The sequence below is a fragment of the Nerophis lumbriciformis genome, linkage group LG11 (genome assembly GCF_033978685.3).
Source record: "Nerophis lumbriciformis linkage group LG11, RoL_Nlum_v2.1, whole genome shotgun sequence".
In the NCBI taxonomy this organism is placed as follows: domain Eukaryota; kingdom Metazoa; phylum Chordata; class Actinopteri; order Syngnathiformes; family Syngnathidae; genus Nerophis; species Nerophis lumbriciformis.
In genome coordinates this window covers 36,868,714-36,889,869 of record NC_084558.2, presented here as the reverse complement: position 1 = coordinate 36,889,869, position 21,156 = coordinate 36,868,714, and the positions used below count along the sequence as shown (strand labels likewise).

The window sequence follows — 21,156 nt, the reverse complement described above, 5'->3', positions numbered from 1 at the left end:
ACAGTGTGGCGCATATTTGTAACAGTGTTAAAGTTGTTTATACGGCCACCCTTTAGTGTGACCTGTATGGCTGTTGACCAAGTATAACTTGCATTCCCTTGTGTGTCTGAAAAGCCGTAGATAGTAAGTGAATGGGCCGGCACGCAAAGGAAGTGCCTTTAAGGTTTATTGGCGCTCTGTACTTCTCCCTACGTCCGTGTACACAGCGGCGTTTTAAAGAGTCATAAATTTTACTTTTTGAAACCGATACCGATAATTTTGAAACCGATACCGATCATTTCCGATATTACATTTTAAAGCATTTATCGGCCCATAATATCGGCAGTCCAATATTATCGGACATCTCTAGACATGACGACGGAAAACCCAATAAAAACATCCAAAAAGCGGCAACAATACTCCATTTACATTTCATGATTTAAATATTAACCAAGTATTGTTATTATAAGCGCTAACGCAGAAAAACTATTTATAGCGGCGCCGTGATCACGAGCGTATGCTGCTATGTTTACATCATCAACTGGTAAGATGCTTCCTTTGCTTGTAGAAGTTTATTGTAGATCATAAATCATGACTCTCGCCTGAATAGAAGAAGGATGACGATTTAATCCGACAAGTTGGTACATTTTGGCAGCCAATTTAGACCCGGTAATGGAGAGAACAACACGAAAAGAAGCAGGGTTCCATCCGCCTTTTTTCGCGAGAATTATGAGTCGTTTTTCATCTAAACGGGAATATAACCAAATTCTGTCAGTCGGCATCTTTATGACAGCAGACATTGTACAGTAAGTGATGTTTTATGTTTGTTTTTTAAGGGCTTTTATATTCAGAATAGAGCGACTCTCGTAGGCTACTCTGTAAGCTGACTTTTAATCATGTTTATTTACTATTTAGAATGCATTAAAAAAATAGAGAAAAACATATGTGTTCTTTTCTTACATAAGGATTGTGAATGATAGGCAAAATTCCAAAGTTCCCCTTTAAGCTCTCCTGTCCCCAGGGATTTATTTCCTATCTATGTGAAACAATAACAAAAACAACAAAATATTTTTTGATATTAAAAAAGATTGACCTAACCATTGTAGTATCGACCTATACTGTTACTATATTTAGTGTTGGCACTGTGGATATTTGTATCGATCTGCCCACCTTTGTTTACATTCAAGAGACAGCTTGCGGTTAGCATATCTTCCTACAGTGTGTAGTGTCTCATGTTGAGCTATTTCCTTGTCTTTCAGTGATCATGATACATGTGAGAAACATACTTTATTTGCCGCCATGGAGGAGAGAATTGCTGACATAGAAGTGGCTTTGCACTTTGGAGGGATGTTAGCCGCGAACGAGAATGCTACATTGCATTGAGGACACGTTCGCTCGCTTGTTGCTGTCAAATTTTTGGGACACAGCTACTATCAACATGCATTATCACGATATAACGATGGCAATAAAAGCCCTATTGTCGGCCAAATTAATATAATTATATCGTATATCATCTATATCGTGCAATTCTGCCACAAGTGTAACACGCATGAGTTTTTAAAGAGCATGCAGAGGTACACAAAGCTGCTGACCATTCATGATAGCTCAAATGATAGTATTGTCATTTAAGAAAGTTATTAAAAACTACATCAAGAGGTTGCCTACAGCCACAGCCAATATATATCTTCGCTGGCGCTAATTAGAAACCTGCTCTTGTACATTTGTGCTTTTTCTACCTTCAGCCCAGAACTGCTCCGGCCTGCGGACATGCAGCCAGTGCTTGGACCAGCCCGAGTGCGGCTGGTGCGGCGACCCTAGCAGCACAGGAAAGGGCCTGTGCACGGAGGGCTCCTATAGGGGGCCCATGAAGAGGCCGGCCAAGCAGAGCCAGTCCCAGGACTTGAGCTTGGAGCCGAGCATCTGCCCCAAAGACAAAGGCTACGAGTGGACATTCATCCACTGCCCCGGTGAGGAAGCCACTTCCTGTTACTGAAATTACAGAAAGCATGTTGTCCACTTGCAACATATCGACTCTTTTGAGTGTCATGTTTTAGAAGGCTGCTCTTTGTACAGGCTTTTCGTTACAGCACATAGAGTATGTGGAAGTGATACCTCCCTGTGGACTCATGCTACCTTATAGTCATGTAAAATGATATCGACTCACTGCTGCTTGTAATGTGAGAATGTGAGGAGAATTTAGTCTTTTATTTGACGGATAATTGTAATCTGGGGAAAAATATTAAATTTTACGTGCCCACAGAAGCGCTCCAAATTTATCAAATGGCACGGACATGTCATCCACAGCGGCCACTTTCAACTCACCACACATACTTCTTATAAATGAAAACGCAAGCCCAGTTAAGGGGGCTGTTTTCTACCTTTACGCAGCTGCCTAGAGGACGTTAATTTTCAAAAGTATTGTAAGCATTCTATCTCTCCCTCTTGCAGCTTTGAGTAGGTCAACTACTCTACACTCACATCAGCTGTTTGTTGTCAGCCAATGATAGCGATTTGGCAAATTTTAGTTACTAACATTAGCTATCATTGAATGTATATTTGATCGTAACAACAATCTTACTGCAAATTGTTAATTGCTTCTCTGGGAGTGCTTTTGAGTGTGTGCACGCACTCCGTACATGAGTGCCACACCTGAACGGCAGACTTTTTCCTCGGGCCGACAAGCAATTTTTTGTTGACAAAATGTAAATTTGAGCAAGTTATAAACAGCTCCTTTAAATTCCACAAATTGTACGATTTTCACTGTTTAATTTTTTTCTAATAGGAAAACATGCTATTGTTTCCAGAAATGTCATAAAAACTCCACTGCAGTAATGAATCATAAATACCGAGCTGTGCAACAGCAGTGAAATGACCTCTGACCTCTGGCTGTATTTCAGCGTGCCAGTGTAACGGCCACAGCACGTGCGTGAACGGCAGCGTGTGCGAGCAGTGTCGTAACCTCACCACCGGCCCCAATTGTCAGACCTGCATGGCCGGTTACCACGGAGACCCAACCAACGGCGGAAAATGCCAGGGTGAGTCCAAATTAGTTTAACCATTAAATTAACTATACGTTTTATCTGATCTTTTTGTTTTATTAAATGTTTACTGTTAATACAGTCATGCACCAAAAGATGGCACTATTGTGTATCAATTAGACTAATGACTAATTTGTTGTGTTGAAGTAATGATCCATAACATAAATGCATATGGATTCTCACAAACTAGATTTATTTTGATTACTGAATTATAAACAAGTGTGGACAACTTAAATTTTGGGGGGAAATGTGCACATGAATGCACACTCCTTTACATGGTTTTAATCACTGTATTTTAGGTGGATGCAGATAGAATGCGATCATGTCATTTATTTGGATTAACATAAGTTAAAGGTACTGTGTCTGCTCAAATACAAAGAGTACCAGGCGTCCATGGGTATGAAGGGGAGGTGTGTAATTCACAAAAAATGTTTCAAATGCAACGGAATAATATTTTTAATTTAAATATAGGTACCGTATTTTCCGCACTATTAGCCGCACCTAAAAACCACAAATGTTCTCAAAAGCTGACAGTGCGGCTTATAACCCGGTGCGCTTTATATATGGATTAATATTAAGATTAATTTTCATAAAGTTTAGGTCTCGCAACTACGGTAAACAGCCGCCATCTTTTTTCCCCGTAGAAGAGGAAGCGCTTCTTCTTCTACGGTAAGCAACCGCCAAGGTAAGCACCCGCCCCCATAGAAGAGGAAGCGCTTCTTCTTCTACTGTAAGCAACCACCCGCCCCCATAGAAGAAGAAGAAGCGCGCGGATATTACGTTTCATTTCATTTGTGTGTTTACATCTGTAAAGACCACAAAATGGCTCCTATTAAGAGACACGCGTACAACGCAGAATTCAAACTCAAGGCAATAAGTCACGCAGTAGAACACGGAAATAGAGCAGCAAGGTAGAGGAAGCAACAAGATGACCTGCGCCACTAAGACAGGGAGACAGCGCCGGACGACATACGCCAACATCTTCCAGTGGATTGTAAATGCCTGGGCGGATATATCGGTCTCAACTGTGGTCCGAGCTTTCCGGAAGGCAGGATTCATGGAACTGCTGGAAAAACAACAGCAACATTGACTCTAATGACTTCGACGAGACGGAGCCGGCCATTTTGGATGCCGTATTCGCCCAACTTTTTAATTCAGACACTGAAGAAGAATTCGAGGGATTTATGGATGAGGAATAATTTCAGAAAGTGAGCTTTAAATGTTTATTTTGTGTGTTGTGTGACATTAACGTTCGAGCAACGTTGAGTTATTGATGTTGCTATTGCTCTGCAGTAATTTGAGTGTTACTATTTTTGTGATTGCACATTTGCACATTACATTTTGGGGGTGAACAGAGTTGTTAGAACGCTGGTTTGTAATATATTATTAAAGTTTGACTGACCTATCTGACTGTTTTTTTGACATTCCCTTTAGCGAATATGCCATTCATTGAAGGTGCGGCTAATAACCCGGGGCGGCTTATAGTGCGGAAAATACGGTAGTCCTTCCATCCATCCATCTTCTTCCGCTTATCCGAGGTCGGGTCGCGGGGGCAGCAGCCTAAGCAGGGAAGCCCAGACTTCCCTCTCCCCAGCCACTTTGTCCAGCTCTTCCCGGGGGAGCCGGGAGACATAGTCTTCCCGACGTGTCCTGGGTCTTCCCCGTGGCCTCCTACCGGTCGGATGTGCCCTAAACACATCCCTAGGGAGGCGTTCGGGTGGCATCCTGACCAGATGCCCAAACCACCTCATCTGGCTCCTCTCCATGTTGATGAGCAGCGGCTTTACTTTGAGCTCTTCCCGGATGACAGAGCTTTTCACCCTATCTCTAAGGGAGAGCCCTGCCACTCGGCGGAGGAAACCCATTTCGGCCGCTTGTACCCGTGATCTTGTCCTTTCGGTCATAACCCAAAGCTCATGACCATAGGTGAGGATGGGAACGTAGATCGACCGGTAAATTGAGAGCTTTGCCTTCCGGCTCAGCTCCTTCTTCACCACAACGGATCGATATAGCGTCCGCATTACTGAAGATGCCGCACCGATCCGCCTGTCGATCTCACGATCCACTCTTCCCTCACTCGTGAACAAGACTCCGAGGTACTTGAACTCCTCCACTTGGGGCAGGGTCTCCTCCACAACCCGAAAATGGCACTCCACCCTTTTCCGGGCGAGAACCATGGACTCGGACTTGGAGGTGCTGATTCTCATCCCAGTCGCTTCACACTCGGTTGCGAACCGATCCAGCGAGAGCTGAAGATCCTGGCCAGATGAAGCCATCAGGACCACATCATCTGCAAAAAGCAGAGACCTAATCCTGCAGCCACCAAACCGGATCCCCTCAACGCCTTGACTGCGCCTAGAAACTCTGTCTTTTGTTTATTTTACGCTAACAAATGATAAGTAAAATCCAATATACCTACTGCAAATAGCTTTTTGCTTTAAAATGATCCACATAGAACAGCACTTTTTTGTAAAACTTCGGCTTTACCAATTCCATGGTCGTGTGTCAGTCATAGAAGAGTTAATTACAAGCATCCTGCTTACTTACTATTGCTTATTATTAAACTGATGGCTCGAGGGCCAAATCCAGCCCATGAAAGACATCAGCGAGCGACTAACATTTTTGTATCTGATCCTGAAACCATGAGAGCATTCTTGTCACATAGAGGATTTTTGACTACGGTAGTATAAACAGATTTATTCTGTTGTAACTGTATTAAATCAAATCCAATCACACTTTATTTATAGAGCACTTTTAATAAACAGGCAAGTGGCAAACACAAAGTGCTGTAATATTCGGCATCTGGTGATGTAAAAAGACATGACATTATACATACAAAATTAGAATAATAGTAAATATACAGTATAGTCATCATAGGGGATATATACTTAAAGGTGCTGGTACATTGAGAGGACATGAAACAAACCGTTATACACAGTTGGATGCATCACGGTTTGAGATAACATCTGTTCATGCATACCCAGATTGGTGCAACCTGAAAGGGGAAACACAGGTGCTCAAGCTAATTACTGAGAGAAATATTCCTCAAGTAAATCCTGTGTTTTGATGCCAAGTACAAGAGAAGTAGATCCTTTCCTCCGTCAAACTTTACATTTGTTAGCAGGTAATCGACCATGTGACTTGTGCATTGTCATTGTCGTGCATAAAAATATTCATACGTACAAAGCTGTGCTTTTACCGGGCAGAGATGTTGTGCCTGTGTAACACTCATGGTCCTCAGTGTTTTAAAGTGTAGCTAGCTGGACGTAATGGACTATTTATTTCTCTCGCAAACCCCCGAAAGGACGCTCCATCACTCGAGCGGCCATCGACTCGTCTTTCACACATTGCAGGCGGCTCTGTTTACATCACACACATATCAAGTGGGTATCGTGGTGTACTAAAACCAAGAGGATATCCATCCCCATCAGTTATTTTACCCTACACTGGATTTAAAGTGCAGAAATTCTTGATACGTTCACAGTTAGTGTGTCTATAAGCGTACTAAAGGTCAAAATGTGAGCCAATGGTATCCCGCCCGGTCTTCAATTTTGACAATTATCATGTCATTTTTTTTCCTTTAAAGCATTGATAAAAGTCTTGACAGTGTAGTTTTGATAGCTTTTTGCTTGTTAGTTAGCATAACAACACAAAAACGACACAATCATAAACATTCAAAAACCCTGTGGTTTAGTGCCATTTGTGGCGCCATCTATGTGTTGGGCTCTAAATGCTTTGGAATACTTGCAATATAGTTATGCTCAAAAAGGGCTGTACAGTGCAAGCATTTTAGTCACATTTGCAACTAAAAAAAGCTTGTATTGAGTTTTGGAAAAAAATGTAGCACACGTGCGAGTAAAGATTTTACTCTTTAATTAGCGTTTTGCTCTTAAAATAAATCTATCCAAATTTGATCAATCCAGAGTAAAATGTTCGCCCGTCTGTATAACATGTTTGAAATAAACTTAAACCATAACCTTAACCAAATGGACAAGTGATTGACACAAAGTGTCACTGATCACTCATTGCGCGCTGAAAGCTGTGTGTGTGTACAGCAGGGTTTTAGCTGTAGCAGGGCTGTGTGAGCTCCAAGTCGTCTTCCAACACGTAAGAAAACAAGGTCTTAGTTGGAGAAACTGGTCAGTAAAATACAACTTTTTTTCACCACCATAAAACTTGACACAAAATGCACTACGTCCTAATAACTACGATTAAAATGACAAACTTGCCATCCAAACAAAACGCTGTTTGTTGACAAGAACATACAGCCATGGAAACACATTCAATCTATTTATTAAGCAGAGGAAACACAAACCAGTGAACGACTCAAAAGAGCTGCCGTCAGAGCCGACAAACTGCCGATGTTAAGCCTGCTAAGCTATCAACATCAGCTCAAGCTATGCCTGTGAGACTCAGACTGAGCATGGACTCGCTGACGTCACTAGGTAACAGGCACCGTCTTTTAAAGGGCACCCACACAGACGCATACACAAACTTATCTTAACTGCAGTATGCCAGATATTGTAATTTTTTTTTTTAAGTAGTGCGTTTCATTTTTCTAAAGTAATGCATTAATTTCTTTACCTCGTAATTAATTATATTTTAGAGTAATTCAGTTAGAAATTCAATTACGAGTAACTATAATTAATGACTTGTTAAAAGTAATTTTCAGAACACAGCCTGTCACACAGCATCATGAAGCAGTTGGCAAGTTGGTGTTCCCGGCTATCATCTTTGTGTGTATGTCCTATGATAAGGTTTAACTATTAAAAAAACCCACCATTGGTAAAGGTCAAAAAATGTTAATGCTGCTGCTGATGTTTAAACATGTCCTCTCACCTTTTGTGTTTTTGTTAGCTGAAGAAATGAGCATAGTTATTTGTTTTTAAAGAAGATTGGAGATTGTATTTGACTTTTCTTATATTAATATCAAGGCTTTTTCTTTTTTCTTATCTCAAAACACCATATAAGTTGGGATACTATTATGCAAAACCTACTTTTCTTACATGTTAGTATCTCTCTTTGTGTATTTGGGATTTCCATCAGTCCCAAAAATTTTAAATCAAGAAATGGTGGAAATATTTAGTTATATATATATCAACTTATAATTCTATTTATGGGTTAGTTTGTGGGCCAAAATATATTGGGATATGAATTTTGATCCATATCGCCCAGCCCTACACTTGTGTTAGCGACAGTGCTAGCATAGTTTAGGGATGTTCTCTGTGTTGTATTTAGCGTTACAGTAGGCTTTATGATGGCATTGTGTTTCTTTGTATGAGGACACATGTACGTTGAGTGTTAATAATGAAATTGTGATATATAAGACATTTCATATTGCTCCTAAATTTTTTCTGTGCTACAAAAATCTTTTTGAGCTATTCATTTTTTTTCATTTAATAGCACCGGTTCTACTGGTGAAAAACCTAAGCTTACAGCTCTGTCAAAGTCATTAGAAAAATGGTCTATAAAATACTAGAATTTGTTGCTCAATAATAGATGTTTTACCTATAAGAGCTATGTTTTTCATGTAATCTTGCTCAAGTTTTTCACGCACGTGCTTGTCAATTCTCTAAAATTGTATATAATAAAGTGATTGTTGATCGAACACCTCCTCGTCATCATTAACGACACGGTAGACGCTACAATCATGCCATCAGTGTGTGAATGTGGAAATAGCGTCAAAGTGCTTTGAAGGTAGAAAAGCGCTATACAAGTATAACCCATTTACCATTTTTACCATTTACAATCCAAGCTGTCCTTTAAAATGGTCAGGGTGGCTTTTTTTGTTCCAGCCAACTTCTGGGTGCTGCGGTTCTCTTTATGTGATTTCGCCATAAAAGAAAATAATTCATTTTTTTGAATATTTGCCTATCGATATTGATCGTCACGTGTCTCATTGCAATGCATTGAAAAATCACTGTATTGGCACAAACTTTACTACCAACACACAAACTGACAACTACATTAATTAGCTCAGTGCGTCAACCTTTGTGACATATTTGTGCTTTGTGTTTGGAAATTAATTTCTGTTGTAGTTTTTCTCCATGTACCGGTATTTAAGTTTTAACCAAAAAAAATACATTGGCTCAATGGCTGTGACTTTAGGGAAATATAGGCTTATTTGTACCTCAGGACATCTTTATCTCATGGCATTGCTTGTCCTCAACTAATATGATTTATTTAAAGAAGGTTAATGTGAAGAACTTTACCTTTTACAGCGTTTTCAGGTAGAAAAAAAAAGATGTTGTCTTTCTCTCATCCATTTTCTCTCTCTCTTTCTCTTTCCCTGTTTTATACCATCTGTCCCCATGCAGCCTGTAAGTGCAATGGACATGCAAGCGTGTGCCAGGTGCTAACTGGCAAGTGCTTCTGCACCACCAAGGGCATCAAAGGGGACCAGTGCCAGCTGTGAGTACAACAAACACACGCACAACAACACAATAATTCAGTGCAACGTGTTTGCTGTTCCAACCGCTGTCCTGAACATAATTTTTAGCGTCATATCAGTTTGTCATCTTTAGACACACACACATGCACACACATACTAGAGCTACATTGTCAGCATTGACACTAAAGAAGATGACAGTCAAGTCGCTGATGTCACTCACTCGCCTGATGAAATGCAGCAGCATTTTACATCAGTAGCATTATTTTAGCCATTTTTTGTACTCATCCCTTATTTCTTTTTGACATCGGAAATCAAAGATGAAAGTTTGGCAAGTTGCAAACCTGCCTCTAGCTTTCCCCCCGTAATTAAATCAGACACAACGATTAATAGAGCGACATTTCAAATGGAAAGCAACACGGAGGAGTTATTGCCTTTAACCCCACCTTTTTTCGTACAAATATATCAGTGTGTATCTGTTCAACTGTCTGCCGACGGTTGAATTAGTCATTACTGCTGTCAAGGAGAAGTCAGGAGGACACTCCAGATAAGCATATACCCGTTGGAGGGAAATTAATGGGATTTGGATCACATTAAGGCCTGCTGACTTTCAGTAACCTTTTTCTCCTAATTGCGTAATCAAAGTTGAAAGCCTCAAGATCACCACTCACAACCCCTCGAAAGTACATTTACATCTAATTGTGACTCATGACTTTTTTTTGGCGTTGTCATAAGCCCGGATTTCGTGACCTCGTCTTAAAATGAGCAGCACAAGTCGCATTTTATTCCTGCTTGTCGGAAAGCAAAGCGAAAGTGTTAGTGTCAGTCAGAAAGTGCATCTCCAGCATGATTTCTGCTGACAGGGTCAATTCCTCCCCGCTCATCGCCTTCAGTGTGGGAGGACCATCCCCACTTAGCTGCCCACTTTCCCAGTTGTAAGCAGATTGGACTCTGAGGGGGGTTTCATTCGCCTAATGCAGTGACCTACCTACTAATGCAAATTTATACAGGTTTTCTTTTGTTGTTTTTGACATTTTGAAAAAAAAAAAGCTAAAAATGCACGCTTTGGTGGCATTTATGGGAGTAATATTAGTACAGTATTGACCCAAATATCAATACTTTTTTCCAGAGAAAAGCTATCTGACAAAGGCAATCTATTTCAAAACTAAATTCAAACCAGTAGGTGGCACCAAATGACTTCTCCTCCAAGCAGATCAGAGCTTTTCTTCTTGTCATTCACACACCCAACAGTGACCGGTAGACACATGATGTCTCAAAAGTTATTAGAATACAAAACTAGAGAGAAAAAGGAATATGAGCTATGATGGTAATTTTAAAAGGGACCTATGATAATTTTTATAATGATTTAACACACTTCTTTGTGGTCTAGATAATATTTATTGGATATGCTTTGGTGTGAATTTGGCGTAAATTTAGCTCTACAGTCACTTTTTACAACCTGTTATTTGAGTAAAGATGTCCGTTCTTGAGGTGTTCCCAAATTACAAATGAAACCACGCCCCACCCTCTCCAGAAGTGATTTATTTTAATTTTTTATGTTTAAATATATATCTTCAAGTCGTCACAGCTATTTTTTGGTACACCTGCACACTCGCCCATCAATTCAGACTCTGCATTAAAAAAAGCTTCTTTTTGCAACACCTATGTCACCGCATGTTGCACGTGTGCGTTCTTATGCGCATGCCAAGGTTCGATGAAAAAAAAAAATTATTTTACCGTTTTTGTTTCTTCACAGCCTCAAGCAGAGGAGGAGGAGCACCTTCTCTGCTGACTGAGAGCTTGACTTAAAATGTTTAAATAAGTGCTTCCACCCCGATGTAAAGTAATGACCTAGTCAGACTGCAAAACCCAAAAAACAGAGGCATCCAAAACTGCCTGCAAGCTCACGCCAAAATGCATGAACCCTATTATTTGATGCTTTGGTATTGTTTTAGCTAGAGATGTCCGATAAATGCTTTAAAATGTAATATCGGAAATTATCGGTATGGGTTTCAACCTTGCGATTTTCCCGGGAGACTCCCGAATTTCAGTGCCCCTCCCGAAAATCTCTCGGGGCAACCATTCTCCCGATTTCCACCCGGACAACAATTTTGGGGGCGTGCCTTAAAGGTACTGCCTTTAGCGTCCTCTACAACCTGTCATCACGTCCGCTTATCCTCCATACAAACAGACGGCCTAGTCACATAATATATGCGGCTTTTACACACACACACAAGTGAATGCAAAGCATACTTGATCAACAGACATACAGGTCACACTGAGGATGGCCGTATAAACAACTTTAACACTGTTACAAATATGCGCCACACTGTGAACCCACACCAAACAAGAATGACAAACACGTTTCGGGAGAACATCCGCACCGCAACACAACATAAACACAACAGAACAAATACCCAGAACCCCTTGCAGCACTAACTCTTCCGGGACGCTACAATTTACACCCCCACTACCACCAAACTTCGCCCACCTCAACCCCGCCTCCCCCACCTCAACCCTGCCCGAATTCAGAGTTCTCAAGGTTGGCAAGTACGCTCTAGTATACTCTGGACTGAAGCTGTGTGCCTTCATTGTTTTTGTAGCTGTTGTTTAGAGGCATGTTTAAAAAAAAAAAAAATAATGCACTTTGTGAAAGTCAAAGTATAGTATTTCCCATAGTTGTAGTGGGTATTCGGATTATCTCAGGGAGAGCATGTCCCAAATTCCAAGCTGCTGTTTTGAGGTATGTTAAAAAAAATATTGCACTTTGTGACTTCAATAATAAATATGACAGTGCCATGTTGGCACTTTTTTCCATAACTGGAGTTGAAGTTGTTCTCTTATTTTGGAATACCTTGTTTTTGATTGATTGATTGAAACTTGTATTAGTATATTGCACGCTATAGTACATATTCCGTACAATTGACCACACAATGGTAACACCCGAATACGTTTTTCAACTTGTTTAAGTTGGGGTCCACGTTAATCAATTCATGGTAAACTTACATTGTTTAATGCATCCAGCGGGGCATCACAACAAAATTAGGCATAATAATGTGTGAATTCCACAACTGTATATATTGGTATCGGAATCGGTAATCAAGAGTTGGACAATATCGGAATATCGGATATCGACAAAAAGCCATTATCGGACATCCCTAGTTTTAACACAAAGTATCCAACATTGTAACATCATTGGTCCCCGGTGAGATAATGTGCATCAATTAATCAATGTGCCTTTCTATCCATCCACCCCTGTTCGTCCCTCTCGGGGTCGCGGGGGTGCTGGAGCCTATCCCAGCTGCACTCAGGTGGAAGGCGGGGTACACCCTGGACAAGTCTATTTTTATCTAAAATTACCATTGTCTGATATTCAGGTTCAGTCCTCATGAGCCTCATTTTCATATTCATGTTTTATTTTCTCTATTCATATTTAATTCATTTCAACAAGATTTACAGTGAAAAATTGTATGTTATAGTGCAATTCCTCCGTTATACTTATCTGGTGACCCAGTACACTAAACAAACAATATTTATATGTTTTAAGATGTTGCTGAAGTCTTTTAAAGCCGCTGTGTTCAGTTGCATCGTATCCGTTTTGCTTATTGTACACAGAAAATGATCTTGCTGCAGGTTTTAATAGCATGTCTGCAGTTTTACAGACAAATGAGTGATTTATCTCATCATGGTGAGGAATTAATGGATAGATTAGCCAAAAATGTTGTGTTGATTCCTCGCTCCAGGTGCGCTGTGTTGTCGTACAATGCAGAGCAACATTGTGGTAGCAGCTGGCCAACAGTTGCTACAAATGACTAACTGGAACATTAAAGCAGACCAGACACCAGCCGGCCAATCACGAGCCATTTAGCAGACGGATCTGCATTGGTACAGGATTTGGGCTGCTTCTTGGTGCCCATTACTGATTATCAAATTAAGATTAACCCACGGATGCATTCCACCCTCCCTACTAATCTAATTAGAGTTCTTATTATCAAGCAGCGTTATTTTATGGCAAAGTTAAAGCCACTAATCTTTAAATCTAAAATGCATTTTCACCTTCAAACATTAGCCTGATCGAGTAATTACCCTTTTCTAGTGTAATCAAATTGGTGTATTGATTACCAGTCGAGGTTGATGTGCTCGCTGTTGCTGTTTTGGTGATGTAATTCCCGGTATCTCATTACCTGTAATCAGTGCCCACTGCCCACAATTCCACGCCCTTGTCAGGTCCTCTTTGGTTGCAGTCCTTTAAACAAAGACCTCTGCATAAGGGTACTCTGTCTTTTCCACATGTGCATGCGCTGTTGGAGGCCTCGCAATAATAAATAATGAAGAGATTTGTGTAGAATTAGTTCTGCTGTGTTGCAGTGATTTGTTTTCAGCAACAAGTTTTAAATAGATGCTTCTTATTTAGTGGTACCTCAGTTTCGTAATCGGTTTTCGTAACAAAATCTGTTCCGTTCTATCCGTCCGTTGCTTAATAAATGGGCAAATGGACTGGTTTCTGCCTTGCAATGTTGGACGTACAAAACCCGAGAGATTAGGTGTATGGAATATGGAATCTTATATGTGCTTGAAATCTTGAGATTTATCTAGAGATTTAGACAAAAACGGCCTCTGATTAAGCGAGTCAGAGCTTTTTTTTCTGTCGCTCACACACCAGTGTTCATTTTGACAGCAGTTTCTAATTTAATTTTAGTCATAGTCTTTTGACGAAAATGTGTTTTAGTTTTAGTCAAATTTTAGTCAGCAAAATTACACATTTTATAATCAGCTAAAATAACAGTCAATTTACTCGACTAAAATGTCAAGTGTAAAAGACAAAACCTCTTTAAAGTTTATTTGAAAGCACCTTTAGTTAGACTGCCTCCAAAGCATCTGTTTAATAGAATAGAATAGAATAGAAAGTACTTTATTGATCCCTGGGGGTAATTCAGCACCACAGTTCGCTCACAATAGACAGTAATAATAATAAATAATATCATGTATATACTATATTATATATATAGATATATATAAATATATTCTACATATACTTTACATTTAAGTGCAATATATTCTACATATACTCTATATTTAAGTGCAGTCAATGAAGATATGCATTATACAGTACATTTAACACTTAAGTTGCATTATCTTATGGGCAGGGATGATGGAGTTAGTCATTTTGTACCAATAAATATCTTTCAGGCACTTTTTTGATTGTTTTATGTTATGTCTCTGTCAAAGCAGGTATGTATGTGTGTTGTAAAGCAGAGTTACAATGCATGCTAATGCATAATCATTTGTTTATGAATGCAGGAGAACCGCAAGCAGTTACATCTTTACAGTTACAGTTGTGTAAATGTCACGATCGATCATTCGCCCGCTGATGGCATCATATAGCGTCAAAAATAAAATGTGTCCTCTTCACTTTCTCCCAGGTGTATACATATTACGATGTGGAACACGTTAAATCCACACGTTTTTGTTTTGGCCGTGAGAAATTCAACTTCCTCATCTCACAAGGATAAGCATCTAATTGGTTCTTTTTTTGTAACTAACTCTCGGCCCCTCTTTTCTATATGTACTTTGTTAAAGAGCTGTCCCACCCATCATTAAGACAACATTAAATATGATTGGATTTCGTTTGTTAACATTTTCATCTCATTTTTATTTGTTGATGAAAATGTCTGTTAATTTTGGTGTGTTTTAGTCAACATGCATTTGTTTTTGATTTGTTATCGTCAGGGGAAAATAGGGGTTGACAATAATGCAGACGAAAATGATCAGTCAAGGAAATTAACACACCCTAGTAACCTGGAGAAACTTTGCGTAGAGTTCCTCGCATTTTCTCTTCAAAATTCTACCAGAATTTTTTTATTATTTCTTAAACATGTCATGTATTTATGTTCGTTTTTGTGCTGCCCCCTTTTCATATGTGCGCTCACATATGCATGCACCAGCGCCACAGACACCATTAGGAGCCTCGCAATAGTAATTAATGAAGAGAGGGCTACATTAGTACGGAATGGAATGCTCGTCTCTTTCTGTGTGTTTCCACATGTGTGAAGGACGTTCAAGTGTGTGTCTTGATCAAATTAAGATACTGCGTAAATTCATGTGTGTGTGTGCATCCATGCAGGTGTAGATTAAATTAAGATACAGCAGAGTGGACTTGCATTATACACTCCGCGCTACAAATAGTGATGCTGCATAAGGGTTGAAAAGCTCCTGGCGGCGCTTGTGTTTCCCGTTTTTTGTGGTACGGTGATAAAAGAGCACTCAAGCCCCTGTCCACGCCTGTTTAACAGCCCGGCAGTTGGAGATCACTCTGAGCGCTGCCGTACTTGACCTTCTAGATGTGCTTCTTAGATACAGTGTCAAAATGATGCGCCCTCATGTCACTTAATACTCTGAAAGCATGCATTTTACCAATCAGTACGTCAAGCTATGCACTTCTAAGCACAGCCAACTTGTGCCTTGCTTTGTATCGTCTAGACTGGATGCACATTCAAATGAAAGGTTTACATTGAACATACGAATGGTAAATTGTCTAAAATGCTGCAAGCTGACTTTACATGTGGATGATTAATAAAATTTTTGTATATTATATATTGGTAGATATGATACACTACTTTCTTCCATGCTAAATAATGTAATAATGTGAACATACTCATCCATGTAAATGCCAGCAAATTTTGTAAAAAAAAATAAAAAATAATAAGGCTTTGCCATATACCTTAAAATGAGGCTAAGTTGACTATCTGTAAATAAACTAAATGAGTGGGAAATATAACTTTAATCATTTTGTTTTTCCTCAGCGAATAGGATAACCTTGTATGATTTTGCTGTTGAAACGTGAATGTAATGTTGGCACTGTAACTAACATAGCTAAGATAGTTGTTGCTAACATTTGTGTCCTCCTGAATACAGTGGAACCTCAATTTAGGAACTTAATTAGTTCTTCAACAGGATTCATAAATTAAACAGTTTGTGTTGGGAAGCAAATTTCTCCATAATAAACAATGTAAATATGAATAATATATTCCGGCCTTGACAAAAGTACACCCTTTAGTAAAGATTTGTACACTTTGCACACAATAAAGAGTGCCATTCAGTACTGTGTATCAAACAAACATAACAAGGAGGGGATGGATCAACTTTATCTTCGTTAACAAGCCAAAACAACAACAACAAGCTGCTGTCCTTTGTATGCACTGCGCTGCCAACACGCGCACATACATAGAAGTCTCTTTGGTGCCCTCACAAACGATCAGAAGTCATTAAAAAAAAAACTAACTTTAACAACCATTTAGCTACAATAATTACCATTTAAAAAAAATAAATCCACTTACATTAATAAAAATTAATTAAAGTACCAATGATTGTCACACACACACTAGGTGTGGTGAAATTTGTCCTCTGCATTTGACCCATCCCCTTGATCACCCCCTGGGAGGTGAGGGGAGCAGTGGGCAGCAGCGGTGCCGCGCCCGGGAATAATTTTTGGTGATTTAACCCCCAATTCCAACCCTTGATCCTGAGTATCAAGCAGGGAGGTAATGGGTCCCATTTTTATAGTCTTTGGTATGACTCGGCCGGGGTTTGAACTCACAACCTACCGATCTCAGGGCGGACACTCTAACCACTAGGCCACTGAGTAGGTCTATACTGGCAAAGGAGGACAAAGGAACATACAGACAGAATGAGAGAAGGGAGGGATCGGTGGGAGCAGCCGTGCATGTGCATGTGCATGTGCGTGCGTGTGTGTGCACACGCTTGAAAGAGCTGCCGCTGAACAAGAGGTAGCTTTTCTTCTCTACTGAGAAATAAGTCTGGTATACCGAACAACCCTGATATGTATATGTGTATACGTATATATGTATATAAACTGTGTATACTGTATGTATGTATATGTAAATATAAGGGCTGTTAACCAGAATAAGTTCCTTTTAACGATTAATATTTTTTTTACGTGCGATAAGCGTGTATGTCCTGACTCCTTTTTGACCCTCGAGCCATTCCGTAGCGTGGAGAAATGTAATGGCGTCAGTTGCTGTTGAGCCACAAGCTCGAAAATAGCGAGCAGAAATGCACAAAGAAAAGGGGGACATTACGGAAATGTTGGATCCAAAGCCATGGTGAGTCGTTCTCCCAACAAGAAAAGATGTAGATTGTTACTGTGACTGCTATAGGAAGATGGAATTAAAAGCTCAACAGAAATGAAAGACGGTCAGCAGGAAAAAGTCAGTTCCGTCTATAAAACATGTCAAGACACGTTCTTTAACCAATCACACCTTTTCCAGCTTCACATCCGATTTAACTACATAACAAAATAAAAATGACTTAATTGTCTTATATTACGATCATGGTTTATCAAAGATGTTTTGTAAATTAATCTGTGACAATTGCACCTAAATAAATGCCGGTACATCAGTTGAGGAATTTGGGGGTGGGGAGGATTTTTCTGGCTGGCTTAAATATTATGTAAATTATTTTTTAACATGTTCTAGTTGATACTCCTCAGTTACAGAATGTTTAACAGGCTGAGTATGACAATTGGTTGATAAATAGAGCAGGTTAAGACATTGTCGTGCAGCGATAGGAAGACCATTAACTTGTACAACATGAAATGTACAGAATATCACAAGTATTTATTCAGGTAGAAATATCATAGATTACATGACCGAACATCTTTGATAATCAAATCATGATCGTTACAATCCACAATTTGTGTTATTTATGCATGAAACTGGCATCTAAACATAGTGTAGCTCCTCCTCCAAATGCAAGGGTTTCTACAGCACAAATACAAATTCTGTATATCTACAAAATTCGAAATCTGGCAAGACACTAACTTAATTTTTTTCATCCTCTTTAAAAGCGTGTTTGTCTTTTTTGTTGATCTTTTTAAAAAAAAAACACAACGTTTAAAGCACATTTTATTAAAGCAAACTAATTGTCCAGTCATGGTATTAAAAACCTTAAAACATTTTTGTCTAGGGTACACTTATTAATGATGAAGCATTTGCGATTAATCACAATTAATTTTGAGTTAACTTTGAACAAAATGCAGTTAATCACGAATAAATATTTAAATTGTTATAGATAGATTGTATACAGTGTATATATAAATACATATTAGGGTTGTATGGTGGGGGTTAGTGCATGTGCCTCACAATACGAAGGTTCTGAGATCAATCCCGGGCTCGGAATCTCTCTGTGTGGAGTTTGTATGTTCTCCCCGCATGGGTTCCCTCCGGGTACTCCGGCTTCCTCCCACCTCCAAAAACATGAGTGATTGGCAACACTAAATTGGCCCTAGTGTGTGAATGTGAGTGTGAATGTTGTCTGTCTATCTGTGTTGGCCCTGTGATGAGGTGGCGACTTGTCCAGGGTGTACGCCACCTTCCGCCCGAATGCAGCTGAGATAGGCTCCAGCACCCCCCGCGACCCCGAAAGGGACAAACGGTATAAAATGGATGGATGGGGGTTGTACTGTGTACCGGTACAAATAAAGAACTGCTGTACTAATGAATTCAAAATGGTGCATTTTAGCCATAGTATTGTTTTTAGTATTTGTTTCAAATTTCCTATAGCACAGACCAAGAGTGGCAACCATAAGTCATGAAGCATTTAATACAATGTCAGTAAAGCTTTATATTCAATTTTAACCTAATTTTTGATTATGGCAGACTATATTTAATATATAAAATTGTAAATTGTTCTTTGAGTGCAACAAGAAAAGCCCAATATAATTAATGCCTTTTAATTTTTATGTTAATCTTCTGATAATGTGCTTTGAGTACAATAAGAAACATTTGTTTAATGCAGTGTTTTTCAACCTTTTTTGGGCCAAGGCACATTTTTTGTGTTGAAAAAATCCGGAGGCACACCACCAGCAGAAATCATTAAAAAACGAAACTGAGTTGACATTAAAAAGGCGTTGTCGCAATTGTTGGATATGACTTTAAACCATAACCAACCATGCATCAATATAGCTCTTGTCTCTAAGTATTATGAGTTTTTTGCTGTTTTCCTGTGTGTATTGTTTTAGTTCTTGTCTTGCGCTCCTATATTGGTGGCTTTTTCTTTTTTTTTTGGTATTTTCCTGTAGCAGTTTCATGTCTTCCTTTGAGCGATATTTCTCGCATCTGCTTTGTTTTAGAAATCAAGAATATTTCACTTGTTTTTATCCTTATTTGTGGGGATGTACATATTGGAAGTCGTCTTTGCTCCACAGTAAGTCTTTGCTGTCGTCCAGCATTCTGCTTTTGTTTACTTTGTAGCCAGTTCAGTTTTAGTTTCGTTCTGCATAGTCTTCCCTAAGCTTCAATACCTTTTCTTAGGTGCACTCACCTTTTGTTTATTTTTGGTTTAAGCATTAGATACCTTTTTACCTGCACGCTGCCTCCCGCTGTTTCCGACATCTACAAAGCAATTAGCTACAGGCTGCCACGTACTGATAACCGTATTACACGGTTACACTGGTCTGCAAAAAATATTTTTAACCCAAATAAGTGAAATTAGATAATCTCCCATGGTAAACCAGACTGTATCTCACGGCACACTGTGCCGTGGCACAGGGGTTGAAAAAATACTGGTTTAATGTATTCATTTTTGGCTTCATTTATTATTTTGAAAAGTGTCAAAGTTTCGAATGACATTTTGGTATCGGGAAAACCTTAATACACATATATATATATATATATATATATACGACCGATGTCGTTTTATAGGGGCCAATCCCAATTATTAGTAGTCAAGGAGGCCGATAACCGATATTGGTTGCCGATATTTATTTGCAGTAAAATTTTGCTAAACATGAATAGTACATCTCAGTCGATCATAACTGGACTGTTTGGTTTGTCTTAGAAGACATGTTGCCTCTTATCCAAGTAGGCTTCATCAGTTCATACTCATAGATCCAGTCTTAGACTAGGATTGGTCAGATCTAGTCTAGTAACGGCTGGTGCCAAAACCCCAAATATTTATGCTGAATGGTTTCGCCCTATTGTAGTGAGAAAAACAACTTTTGAGATGCAAAAGAGCAATCCTCCTGTCAATGCTCATGACATAAGGATTGCCACTATCAGCCCCAAATAGTCATAATCACCCACGTTAGCATTCCATTCAGTTGTAAACAAATGGCTCAAAGGAGCATCTGTGACCACAATGTTTCTAACTCCTGGTATTTGTTGGAGACTAAAAATTGCAGAGTCTTTTAGGAATGGTTGAAAGGATAGTGTTATGTGGGAAATAGGTGGTGTCGCAGACCACCTCCTCTGTTCAGCGATGGTTTTTCAACTTTGACATCGATAGCTTCCCTCCATCACTCCTCTTTCGTACATGCGTTCTTCCTGTCCAGAATCATTAGGTTTTTTTCCTCAAAGGAGTGCTGTTTCTCCCTGAGGTGCTGGTAGACAGCTGAGTCTTGGTCTGAAGACTTCACCCATCTGTGCTGTGGCATACGTCGCCTGGTTGAAATGTACTGGAAAGTTCATGTGCTCTCTCTTCGGCATGGGGGTTGGTGGGAACATTATCAGCTCTGTGTTGTAGGGTTCTAATAACGCCAAGTTTGTATTCCAGTGGTTGGTGTGAGTTAAAAAGTTGGTATTGATCAGTGTGTGTGGGTTTTAGGTAAACCCCACATGGAGGCTCCTGTTTTCTCAAATGTGGATGTCACAGTCCAAAGAGGGCAACTTGCGGTTTTTGACATCCTCACGTGTGAACTTAATGTTTTTGTCCACTGAGTTAATGTGCTCGGTG

At 39.5% G+C, this 21,156-nt stretch overlaps 1 protein-coding gene and 1 long non-coding RNA gene across 2 annotated transcripts in view; one reads left to right on the top strand and one right to left on the bottom strand.

The window, feature by feature from the left end:
- Window positions 1-9,658, bottom strand: part of LOC140679149 (uncharacterized) — a 51,112-nt gene extending 41,454 nt beyond the window's left edge. Inside the window, exon 1 of the long non-coding RNA XR_012050715.1 lies at window positions 9,230-9,658. This is a non-coding gene — a long non-coding RNA (uncharacterized lncRNA). The remainder of the gene's footprint in view (window positions 1-9,229) is intronic.
- atrnl1b (attractin-like 1b) overlaps window positions 1-21,156 on the top strand; it is a 113,325-nt gene that overhangs the window by 35,141 nt on the left and 57,028 nt on the right. The window contains exons 18-20 of the mRNA XM_061966723.2: window positions 1,722-1,946; window positions 2,877-3,014; window positions 9,335-9,428. Of these exons, the coding sequence (XP_061822707.2) occupies window positions 1,722-1,946; window positions 2,877-3,014; window positions 9,335-9,428 (457 nt within the window). The remainder of the gene's footprint in view (window positions 1-1,721; window positions 1,947-2,876; window positions 3,015-9,334; window positions 9,429-21,156) is intronic.